At 38.0% G+C, this 13,326-nt stretch overlaps 1 protein-coding gene across 1 annotated transcript in view; it reads left to right on the plus strand.

Annotated features, from left to right (window-relative positions):
• rngtt (RNA guanylyltransferase and 5'-phosphatase) overlaps nt 1–13,326 on the plus strand; it is a 105,976-nt gene that overhangs the window by 44,856 nt on the left and 47,794 nt on the right. The window contains exon 11 of the mRNA XM_014019989.1: nt 595–759. Coding sequence (XP_013875443.1) covers nt 595–759 — 165 coding nt within the window. The remainder of the gene's footprint in view (nt 1–594; nt 760–13,326) is intronic.

The following is a 13,326-nucleotide window of genomic DNA, read 5'->3' on the forward strand; positions in this document are numbered from 1 at the left end:
GTGTGTGTGTGTGTGTGTGTGTGTGTGTGTGTGTGTGTGTGTGTGTACAGAAATGTGAAGTTTGAGTCATTGTTTTGACTCACTTTGCCAATTTAGCCACATAAATTTATGACGGCAACTGTCAATTGACTGAGCTCACCAGGCTGGTTTTTATTACAACTCCTCTTGCACCGCTCAACACTTTTAACAAAGTTATTCTGTCATGTTTGTTTTTTATTTTTTTATTTTATTTTTTTGATGTTGCTCATTGCTCTGATTTTCCTCCCAAGCTTCTGATCGAGCTTTTCCTTGATCTTCATAACCAGGAACAAAAATTCGTATTTTGTTCTTTTGTGTGTTTGTTTTTTCTTTTATTCGTAACTAATATGATTTAATATACAGTGTATGTTTGTAGTAATGATTAGAGAGGCATCCATCAATCCATTCGTTCTTACCCATTTTCTCCTTAGTCAAATAAGCAGATACACGAGATAATGGTGACTTGTCTGTGTTTAGAAAACTATGGGTTATAATAAAGTAAATATAATAGTAATACAATTCATGCTTATCAGACAGTTGCAGACTTATATAAACTTTTTTTTCTTTCTTTTTCAGGGTCAACCTGTGGGCCAGTGTGACTTCAATATCCGACTGGTGTGCATAGAAAAGGAAATAATTTCTCCTCGGATGGAAAAGATGAAGCTGGGGCAGATAGACAAAACCAAGGAGCCCTTCAGCGTTCGAAATAAGCCGTTCTTTGACATTCATGCATCGCGGAAGGTAATGTGCTCTCAGATGTACTTTTCGCCTTCCAATCTAATCCCCCTGCCCTTTATTTTTGGCAGATGTGACCCAGTCTTAACTCGTCGTTGCCTTTTACACAGAACCGCTCGAACGCACACGGCTCAGACGTCTTGTAAGCCCAAGCCTAATCTGTCGGTAGTTTCGCTGTTATTTCCTTCAGCGTTGTTTTCGATAGTAACAGTTCTTCAAGGACAAATGGGTCCCAGGAGAAGGTTGAGAGGAAGAGCTGAAACACTTACATACACCTTTTATCTTATGGAAAGGACAGTCTCAAGGGAGGGAGGGAGCTCACAAACGAGTGTCTGATTCTTACCCACTGGGACCCATCAGGTGGAGCCTCCAGATGAAGTGATTGGTGGCCTGTATTACTCTACACCGCCTGTGTTTGTCTTTTTTTTTGTGTGTGTGTCCTTGCAATAATGGAAGACATATCTCTATTGATTCTTACTAAAAATACATTGTCTTGCTTATTGCAAGCTGTATTTCTCAGTTTATTTTTGTTGATGTCATATAAAAATGATCACGGCTGAGCGTACAGTACCAGTGCAGCTTTTATCGCCCCAGTTGCTGCTCGGCTCTCCTCAAACGTTTGCACTCGTGCCCTTACCTCAGGTCCGTGGGAGGTCAGAGCACAATTAATTGTGTGTTTGGCTCAAACAAAGACCAGTTGGAAGTCTTCCTGCTCATAGATGATCAAACTGCAAGGAGGTGGGGTGGGGGTGACGTTATGACACTTCTTTGAATTTTTCTCACGTCTCCCTCTGCCAGCGTTGGCTTCTTGGTGGGTTTTTTTGTTCTTTGTAAAACGAAGGATCGTGCCACCTCTGTTCAACCATGTGCTATCCACATTTCTAAGAACCTTTATGAAGTATCACCCCGGCTGAATTTGGGGTTCATTTTGACGAAGATATTCTGGAAGTGAAGTCATTGAAACAGAGTCTGGGTTCTGACTGGCCTATTGTGTTGCTCAGAGGCCATCTGCTCTCCGTACAGTCCCATCTCTGTTTTATGAGACATTAGCTGAGGAGAACCAGAATCTGGCTCATTAATTCATCTCAACACAACCCTCCACTTCATGGCATATCAGCCAGAAATTCCTACTAGGAATATTTCAGTCACGCGGGAGATGTATGATGGCTTTTGTTTTCTGCTAAGCTGCTGTTTTTCATCTCAGCCACATATACATTTATGCTGCCATTTCCTTCCAAATTGGAGCCATTTTTTTGTTTTACTTCCTTCACTTATCCACTTATCTTACAAAGAACGTTATTATTATTATTTTTTTGTTTTAAAGGCTTGCACATCAGAACAAATGCATATTATATGTGAGGAAATTCCCTCTTGGATGAGCTGAAAATAATAAATCTTTTCTGAGCTTGCTGCGCTGCTGTGCAGTTAATTTGTTCTATAATTTATATAATGCAATTGCAAACTAAATCATAAATTATTTTTAAATTCACTTTGTTTTGTGATTATAAATTATAAATTGAATGTAAACCTTTGCTGTTACAGACAGCTTAAAGATATGAAAAATACACAAAGGGATAGTTCAGATTTTTAGAGCATATTCAATCAAATGAACATATTAAAAAAATTAAAAAATAAATGTCATTGAACAAAAAACTAATGAAAGACGTCACATTAATATCATGTTTACCATGTTTATGAAATTCCCTGGGTTGCAATTCCAGAAAAAAACAAAAATGGAACCTTTTATTAGAAAATTAAATATCGTAAACATCAATATTTTATCACTTTTTTCCAATTAACTAACACGTGCAGTTTGGCTCTAAGCCAATCATCTTTTACTGTGCTGTGAATTTTCTTAGAAATACTAAAAGTTTATTGCTTCTTGAAAATCAAATCACTGCAACGTGGCTTGGTTTTTATATCTTTCAACCAAGCGACGTGTTGACCTGCCAGTATGAAATGTGAAGCAGCTGGGATTGGTTTTCATGGGGGGAAGTGTTTGAAATTTTTTTTCTATTTTGAGATGAAGACACAAATTATTGCAGGAATGTAAAACGATGCCCAATTCAATCCCACTTCAGGGCAGAGTAGAGCTTTAATATTGCCTAATCTGTGTGGCCATATTATTTTCTGGAGGCAGACATTTGATAAAACATTTAATGTGAATTATTTTGACATTTAAAATTTTCAGTTAATAGTTTGTATTCTGACAGCCTAAACACATGCATAAAAATACATATAACACTGCTTTATATAATCCATGGATTATCAAATGTTTCCAGGCTATTGGTCTCGTCTGGAGTTCTGTTCTCAGTTTTAATGTACGTAAGTTATGCACATTAGTTTGAATCGATGGAAATAATTTTCTCTGGCCTTGGTGAATTGGCCGAAAAGTGTTTTTGGCAGGGACTCGTGCGTTCCCCTCTGAATTAGAAACGAGTCACGACTGGAAGGTCTCCTCATGTTTTTACCCAAGATGAATTTAATAGAACTGGCAATTTGAAAAAATGAGTTTACATGGTAGAAATTCATGTTTTCTCTGGGATTACAGAAATGAATGTTAGTTTCAGATAATAGGATGGTAAGTTTTGGGCAAAAACTGTATGTAGAGAGACATTTTTACCAAGAGAAGCCCACTTATTTTATTTTTAAAAATGTCTTTGTGTAGATATTATTGTTAATCCTTACAACTTTATGTCTACAACATAAGGACTTCAGATAAATCACATTTTTTTGTGATGTGTTTTAGCTTTACAATGATTGAATTAACAGCATGTACCTGTAACAAGACTACTATAAGACTGACAAGACTCCTAACTCGAACCTGCAAATCCACCCACATCTCCCCGATCCTAGCAGAACTTCACTGGCTTCCGGTTCAATTCAGAATCCGGTTCAAAATCCTGGTCCTCACCTTCAGAGCTCTCCATGGCCAAGCACCTGAATACATTAAAAGTCTCATTTCACCTTACAACCCCAGACGGGACCTCCGCTCACAGGATCAACATCTCCTTATGGTTCCCCTCACTCGCTTTAAGYKCRSTGGTGACCGGTCCTTCTCCTCTGTGGCCCCCAGGCTCTGGAATGAACTCCCTTTTAATCTGCGCTCCCTTGATAACATTGTCTTTTTCAAGACACTCCTAAAAACACACTTTTTCACTCAAGCGTTTAGCTAACCATTTCACCATAACTGCCAGCCCACCTCCATTGTGAATGCTCGTCAATCTGTGTTTTCTTTACTATTGAACTTATGCCATATTTTTCTCTCCCGCATTCATTATGTTTTTGTATTATTGTAAATTTTGAACTGCATTGACCTTGTGTTTGATTTACAATTTTAGAAATTAATTTCTTGATTTGATGTTTCAATTTTTCGTTGCTTATCAGTGTGCATTGCATTGGCAATGCACACTATTGTGATTCGTTTCCCATCCAAGTCATCTCAACTTTGGCATGCTTCTCCTCCTGCATACTTTGTCCTGGAGCTGCCACTGTAATTTATATCTGTAAAGCTCCTGTGCCAAATGATGGCTATGCCTTTTGGTGCCTGTAAAACTTATAGTTTATGAAATATTAATGTTTAATGAATTATAATGGCAGTCAGTGGAGCCTTGTATTGGTCCAATACTGTCCCATGATGTACTCAAGTTGGTACTGCATCATAGTTTAATATTTCAACTCAGTAGTTCAGTGTTTACTGTACTGATATGATTGTATTTTGATGTTTTACTATAATATTGTCTAAATACTGCTCGATTGTTGTAATATTATGCATTTTTGTGTCAATAATTGTATTTGCAATGTGGCCTCTTTCTGCACACATACAAACCAACCCCTGCCACCACCTTTTGCCACAGGTCCATTGGTCTAATGGTCTATGCCATGGATTTACATGTGGGAGATCAGGGTTCAAAACCCAGCTTATGGAACTTTAACAAAAAAATCTCTTCAAATTTCATATTGTCACACAATTACCTTAATTACAAGCACCTGCTGATGTGACAGGCACAAGCTGGTATAGCAAACACATTTGAACTTGGTCAAAGTTCATTCGGCAAGTCCAATGCTGCAGGCAAATCCATGCTGCAATGACATGCTACATGGCAATGCACACTTGTTTTTACATCGTAAAAACTCATGTCTAGTGTGTAATTATGTTTTTCTGTTTCATTTTATCTTTCCACTATTTTTATACTGGTAATGATTTACAGCACCTTGTGAATATATTTCTGTGAAAGGCGCTTTATAAATAAAACTTTACTTACTTACTTACCAACAGAAATATTAGAAAAAGGAATCAAAAAAGCCAAAGTTCTTTAAAAATGAAAGAATACTGAAGAATGAAACATCAGTGATGTTCTGTACTTTTTTTTAAAGCCTACATTATGTGACGTAGGACTGACTGCAGAGCTGTGAGTCATCTACAAGGCACCACCTGGCTCTTGCGTCACTTCAGAGTTCCCATCTGTAACTGTAATTTATAATGGGACTGATTGGTTCAGTTTATTCATTCAGCAGCAAATCACACATAAATCATCTCTGGGCGGTTTTACATTTACAAATAATTGGATTTTATTTGCGTTTACACTGTGCAAAACAGAAAACTACCACTATGAAACATCTTGGTACTGTAAGTATTCAGGTTTTTATGGACAGAACTTTACAAACGGCAGTGAAAACAGCATTTTGCATTGTGCAAAATAAACAGTCTGGCTCAATTAACCATAATTGGAGGATTTCATCCTTTAGATTTTGCATCCAGTTCTCCTAAAAAGAGACACGCCATACATTTAGATAAGATTGCAACTACAAAACTAGGTTAACTGAAACTTCAAAGATCAAAATATTGCATCAGTTTTATCCCAAAATTGTAACCAGAACCTCAATAAGAAGCTTTTTTTCTCCTGTTGAAACAGGTTTATAATTGTAAGAATAGAAAAGAAGAAGTAGTTCCTCATTAGCAGTGAGCTGTCCATCAGGTGGTCCCTTGTTGCTGACTGACCTCACATCCTATCAGCTGTCAAGTGTCCCCTCTTAAAGCCTGAAAAGTAGAACCTCAGCTCTCTATTTTTGTCTCACTTCAGGGTTTTACTACTGTGGAAATAGCTAAAATCCAGGTTTATAGCCGATCTGCCCTAGTTTAGGGTAATTTTTCTGCGAATGAACGAGGATGCATTTGTTGCTGAGGGTGTACTGGATTTGTCACAACACAATGGTCGAGTAATTGCCAGATAATAGCTGAGCTGAAGTAAACTCTGACATTTACACCTGCACATTTATTAAAAATTCAGTTTAAACATAAACTACTGGAAACGCAGATGACAGTTTCATTACTCGACAGAACGTAGTTTATAAAATTCACAACACTAAAATGAAATAGAAAGATCAAGCTGCACCTCTGGCCTTTGTGTTTCCACCGACTGGTTCAGTTCAGGAACAAGCTCCATGGCTTCATCCCTGCTGTTCACCCACTCGCACAGGGAGACATGTCTGTTGTATAAGGGCTTCTGCTGCTTGGGAGAGCACACAACATGGACTTTGTGACTAACGTTTGTTTACCTCAGTTGCCTTGAAAATTTTTAGTTTTCTTCAAAGCCTCCAAGACATTATGCAACAGCTGATGATGCATGCTGTATCCATACTCTAAAGGTCAGACTCACTGGCAAGCACCCGGCTGAGTATGAGGCAGGATCGACTGTAGCGGCTCGATTATTTTTTGCTCAGCTTACTTGCCCTCTTTCTGCCTCCCAGCCTCTGAGTTAATTCACTAAAGGAAAAGAGCATGCATCCGTTGGGTCAGGTCAACCGGTACTTTTTTTTTTCTGATGTTTTTCAGACCATTGTGCTACGCCTGCCTGTCATTTTTGTGCATCTAGTCTGCTGCACCTCGTCCTGCTTTCTTTGATTTTTGAGAATGTCATGACATCCCTGCCTACATCCTTGTCAACAACATGTCCGTCTGAATGAATGAACACAGTTACAGTGGAAGAACTAGAAATTTTATTTCATTTAGAGCCAATTCTCTCCTCAGATTTTAGCGAGGTCCAGATGATCTGCAGTGTAATTGCAGCTAGTTTCTTTTTGTTTTGTTTTTTACCAGACTAAAAGAACACACCTCTAATCTAAGCTTGCAGCTGTTGGGTGGCTCAAGCCTGAAACTATTAGATGCACTACAAACCTCTGTGTTGCTCGAAAAGCTGGGAATAAAATCTGCAAAATGAGTTTTAAACCTCTTCTTGGTTTGCTTGAGCAACCAATTAAAAAAATGACAGTTTAAGCTCACTCTTCCCTGATTGGTTCTTTGTTGATCTTCATTTTGTTGTTTGCATAAATTGGATAAACCAAAGACAACCCAAATTATAAATCAATTATCTTTTTAAAGGATGCAAAAGAATTTAGTAAACCATACTGTATGTTGAACTACTTGGTTTAACCGTTTAGTTTCAACAATGTATACAAAACTTAACAGGTCTACTCCTCTGGCCACATCCACACACAGGTTCACTGCTACAGCTGTTTCTGCACAACCTTGCTGTGTGTACAAGAAGCTGGTAACCTTTGTTTTATTACCAACTTTGGCAATAGTTGTAGTTGAATTATGTTTCCAACTAGACATTCTCACTTGTTCTTTCTGCAAGTATTTGTTTACAAAATATATTTAAAAAATCAGTGTTCTAACATCTGTTACTACAATATGTTTGGAGACTAAATGCCCGAACGTTTGCTTTCAAAAATAACTAACAAAATATTTTATTCCATATGGTTTAAGACAACTCCAAGCACACTTTGGGTTTGCCAGGCTTGGGTAGGTTTGTGATGCACTTTATATCTGAACAATATTTTTATTTTTATTTAACCTTTATTTCAACAGTCAAAACATTAAGATCAGTTTCTTATTTACAATGTTGGCCCGAGAGTACAAAAACACTTAAAAATGGGAAGATGGGGAAGGGGAAACAACATAAACAGTACATGAAACAAATAAAATGAGCAGTGCATTCATTCTTTAAAACAGTCACATGACTCCTTAAAAAGATCTTTTAGTCTGTGTTGAAAAGCAGGAATAGAAATCAAAGTGCCAAGATGCAGCGTATTTTGATAGAAGTTCCAATCATTTGCTGCAGCAAAGCAGAAAGACACGAGGCCAAAGAAGACTTGGTTTTTGGGTTTTTCAATCTAATAAGTTGGGAGGAACGAGTATTGTACCTTGAGTGGGGTTCTTGTTGTAGTAACTGATTTAAACAGGGAGTTGAAAGACCTAGCAGGGTTTTGTAAATGAACAAGAGCCAATGGGCATTACGGCGATTTGATTTGATTTGATTTGATTTACAAGTTTTGTCCTCCAAATTTAGTTCCTGGCCTTAGATTTATGTTGCCACTTAAGTTTCTTGCCTTCCAGATCCACCTCAAGCCTTTTGCATTCAAAACCAGTCCTCTTCACTCAGGACAGACGGACCCCTCTCCCACTGACGGCTCAAACAGAGCAGCATGTTGTTAGAGCCCTGTAAGGAGCTGCCCCTCAACTCGTTGCCTCCTCACACTCGCTGTCTGCTGTTTGTCTGAGTGTGGCTGAATGTGTCTGAGTGTGTGGGCTGTGTTCGGCAGTGCTGTGCACTTGCGGTAGCTGGTTTGTCTCTGCTGTGCTGGGCGCCGGCCAGTGATATTTAACTGACAGTAGGGTAGTTTGAGTACAGACTTAAACTGGCCAAAGTCCCAGTTCTCTAACAGTATAACTTAAAGCAGCACTTGAAAAGTGTGTGAACCTGGGAAAGTAGAAGTTCTGATTTTTTTAATGTTTTTTTTTTATGGAATACTAAGAGTCATAACAAACATTCTCAGGCCTCGGGGGCTGAGAGTGTATAAATCGTAACTTTAAGCCTGGAAACTTCTCACAAGAATTGCATTTAGTGTTTCCAACAACTTACTGTAACAACATACTCCCTTAGCAAAAAGTAGTATACTTGAAGTTCATTTTAATAAGTATACTTGAGTATAAGTTTAAGTATATCAAGTACACTAGGCACCATGTACTTGCAGTGTACTAGAAAGTATACTGATTTAATACTTGTTTGTACTAAACTAGGAGTTTTAGTTCATTAAAAGTTTACTTTAAGTCTACAGTTATAATGCATTTTTTAAGTTTATAAACTTACCAAAAAGAAGTACACTTTAAGTGCACATCATTAAGTATACTTAAGTATATAAAAGTGTATTTTCCAAAGTGTACTTTTATTTACCATGTGCACCAACATACGTATATACTAGCAGTTTACCAACAAGTATACTTCTAGGACTAAATTGGCCCACAATAAGTTTATGAAAGTATACTTTTAGTTTAATCTTGAAATATACTTCAAACAAACCAGTCTGTGTGAAAAGTGTAATACTAAAGTTTATCTTGGCCAAAAGTTTAAACATTAGTATAGACTAAATATTTATATACTTTTAGTACAAGTGGAGTATAGTGTAAGATAAACTTGGTTAAGTATATCTCAGACAAGTACATAAAAAATAAACTGGAAGTATACTCTTATTTTTATTTTTTTGTTAAAATCAGTATACTGAAAGAATACTTGCATATACTACTTTTTGCTAAGGGCTGTCCAGATGTGTTATTCACACTGATGAAGTAAGTTTGGAAAGTTGAAATAAAGATTAAAGAAAGTCTAATCCAAGTTTTAAGTTTGAAACAGTAAAAAAAATCAGGTAAGTCAAAGAAGAAATAGAGAGTAGAAAAGCAAAACACCTGACTTCTGTTTACGCACCAATAAAACCTTGGGGCGGTGGTTGCAAAATCTGTTTTTCAATACGTTTTATTCTGTCAGATCTTATGCCAGTATTTTGCAACTATGTTTAACAGAATTTTATTTTTTATCTTGTAGTTTTAAAGATCTTGCACCATCGTGTTGCAGGTACTATTGATTATTGCTACTTTTAAAATCCTGGCTACTTTAGACTGTTCAAGCAATTCAGTCAGATGCACTGCGGAGAGTTTCAAAGGCAACCTAAAAACAGCTCGACTGAAAAGCCAGTGCCCTTTCTGTTGTTTGATGGAGCCGCAGGACACTGCACAGAGCAGATAAGCTGAGCAGAAATTCAGACACCAATGACATTTAGTGTCTGAATATACTCTTGATTTTTGTGTTAGATCACTAACAACCAAGATCAATTTAACTACACTGACTGCTTGTTCTAAAATCTTGTGGTGGAAGGAATCCAAGTTAATCAAAACATGGAATTATAACACTTTCCATCTGAAATGTTTCCAGTAGTAGCCGACGGGATGAAGCTAAACCTTGTTGAAAACAAAGTGTGGATAAGATGTGGGCATAGCCACAGGAACAAGAGTCATATGTTCGTGAATTGCCAGTTCAAAACCTCCAAGAAGCTTGAAAGGAAAACTTTAGGATTATACTCATTTTTAGAGCCTTGATTCTGTAATATTTGTCGAATTATTTCAAAGTGACCATCTGCGTGCCAATCAGGACTAAATCTAGCTAATAACTTTGTAATACCTCATGAACAACATTTATTTACTTTGTATCAAGAAAAAATAAGAGATTTCCATAAAGTCTTATGGAGATAGAGATTATTTAAATGCTGTTTAAAGAAAACTTCTCTTTTGGCTTAACGTGTCAGACTCAGTAGCTTAATCCATTGTTTGTAGTGTCTATATTTGCCAGAGGAGCATTATTGACTCATGTTCTGTGTATTAGAAGAGGGGATTTACTCATCAAGTCATCAGTCTTGTTCAGTGATTTATACTTGAATTAAATTCCACACTCTCCATGGTATTTTTCTTCTCTTTCTAGTCTGTTCTTGTCATGTTACACCTTCTAATTTTAATTCTTCAAGTTCCTCCCTGTCACAACAAATGATTAGTTAAAATTTGATCCTGATTAAGTTTTATGAAGCATGTAATATCCATAAAAAGATGACTTGTTTTGAAGACACCAATCCTCCAAACTGCATATCGTCTTTATTTGACTGCTGGTTAGCCAGTGGTTTTTTTCTTTTTTTACAACCCTGCCCACACACTGATGTGGATTTTTATTTAATAGGCAACTGCACACTGGCTTCAGAGGGCCGTTCACATTAGGTTTGAAAAGAGCCCTGAGCAGCAGCCCCATGGTCTGACTTGAATATCAATCCTTCCATTTCAGCTTTGAATCATCCCCCGCACCTAAACCTCCTCAGAGCAGCAAGGATGAGCAGACAGCAGGAGAACACAAAGACTTCAGAGCAGGAAAAATATCACTTCAAGTGTTCTGAGAAGAGTTGGTTTGTTAGGGGAAGAAGCATGTCCCATGTGTATCAGGTTACATACCAACATACAGTTAAAAGAAAAATATCCAATATTTCACTTAGTTGTATTATTTTTGTATGTATTGCTTTGATGGAGCTTCTGTGGCTGTTCATTAATCACTAAGCTAGCTTGTCACAGCCTGCAACATAGCTGCATTTCCATTGCAAATGTGCGCAAAACTTTGTCGATATTCTGTTAACGTCGAAAAAACACAGTTTCGCAACTGCAGTGTTTCCATTAAGTAAGAAATGCTATTAAGGTCACGCGTGAATACAATTGTTCTCGCGATAAGTCATTACAAACATGAGGGCAATGGATGTAAACACATAGCATGTTGCTACCACGACACTAGCGCTCTTCATCAGAGGAGACGTCGACGTCTTTTGTTGAGGCTTTCCAGAGACAAGTCCCTACTTGGGAGCGGCTATGTCTGCTGTGTTTTTGGGAAATTGTAGTCGGTGAGTTTACTATTTTATACTACTTCTGTGATATTACCACTATTTCTACTTCCTGTTATCTACTTTGTCATTGTCTTTTTTGCCAGTAGAAACAGCCGGTTGTTGATCACATGACTCCCGTGATGCGAAAAAAGTGTTTCCATTGCAGTTTTGCGAAAAACACCAATTTCAATACGGACAAAAAAAAAACACTTCATCAAAAACATTTCGTCGAAAAACTTTATTTTTTTCGAAATTGATGTTTCCATTGAGCAAATTTATTTTCAAAATTCTAATTTGCGCATTTTCATGGTCAATGGAAATGCAGCTAATGTGACCTTACAAAAATTAAGTAGGCATCTTGGACCCCAGGCGATGTTGAGTTTAACAGAGGTTGTGTTCAAATTCAGGGGCTGCGTCCGTCAAAGGCCAAATTTGAAGGCCGATTAGGTCACAGCGATGTGCCGAAGGCTGTCCTAATTCAAAGGCACCTCCAGTTGGGCCCCACAAATGCATCCTCGTTCTCCCACCGATTTGAGGGACAGGTTCGGGATATCCTTTTCAGCTCACCCTATCTCAACCGTCCAAATTCACAGCCAATTTCTTCTGGTCTTTGCGGTTGACAAAAGACCCAGCCCATGTAGACCGGGTACGGTGGGTCCATCGAAGGACACTGACCCTGATTTTGGACCCAGCCTATAAGGCACTGACGTGGAGCACCACACATAAAATGAGTCAGACACCTTCCACTTCATATTGTGTGGCCAACTGGTTGCACAGATCATCTGTCATCACTACAGCACATCTTAAAACCCAGATGACGACTTACTCTTTCATGCATTGACTGTTTCGGTTTGTCACTACTTCCCTTGGCAGCTCAGAGGCACAACAGTGATGGGTTGAATTCAACCGTCCACCATGCAGCATCGGTCCTTACATTAATCACACCAAGACAGAAAGAAAGGCAGCTTAAGTGTGTCCTGAAAGTATTTCGAGGGCTATTTTAGAATTTTTTGAGGTGCACATGTTTTGCATACTGCTGTCACACAGCTTTTGACACGTGTCAAGGTCCAGCAGGGGGTGAAAATGTGCTAGTTTCCCAACCGTATATTTAGATGAAAAACAAAGAATTTGTCTCAACAGGAGTTTGGCACATTTTTGGGGTTATTTTAGTAAGCCATGAGCGATTGCACAGATGTGAATATAAGTTATTCTCCTCACACAATAGGGCCTCTAAAGAAGCATCCTTGTTCTTTTCCTCCTCCGTGCTCGTTGTCTTTGGTCTCTGTTGTCTACGTCTGAATGGGAGTTTTATCATTGCACGCATTTTGTCAGCAGCAAGGTTGAAAAGGTCACTTATTCTTTTACTGCACATGTTTAGACCTGGTGGATCATTGCACTGATACAGATGACAACTTTTATGGCACAAAAGCTTCATGGTTGAGTGGACAGCTCATTATAAGTTGCAGATTAGAATATAGAACATTGCTTCCTGACAGTAGAATATATTTTTGCATTGTTGTGTTTTTGCCACTGAGGCTTTCTATTATAATTGCTTTAACCCTCCTGTTGTCTTCGGGTCAAAATGACCCGCCACTGTGTTAAAACCCCCCAAAAAGTCCCCTAAATGTTATTTTTTTAACTTGAGATTTTAAGACTTTGCCTAGATTGGCCAAAACAATAGAAAAAGTTAAATGTTGCTTTTATTCACATTTCCATGTAAGCTGTACAAAAAAAGTACAGATGGAAAAGATGGAAAGAAGATGGTCTTCGGGTCAAAATGACCCGTGAGGCAAATAGAGTTGAAATCAAGGTCACAGAGTTATTTAC

Source organism: Austrofundulus limnaeus, unplaced genomic scaffold (assembly GCF_001266775.1).
Source record: "Austrofundulus limnaeus strain Quisiro unplaced genomic scaffold, Austrofundulus_limnaeus-1.0 Scaffold237, whole genome shotgun sequence".
Taxonomy (NCBI): domain Eukaryota; kingdom Metazoa; phylum Chordata; class Actinopteri; order Cyprinodontiformes; family Rivulidae; genus Austrofundulus; species Austrofundulus limnaeus.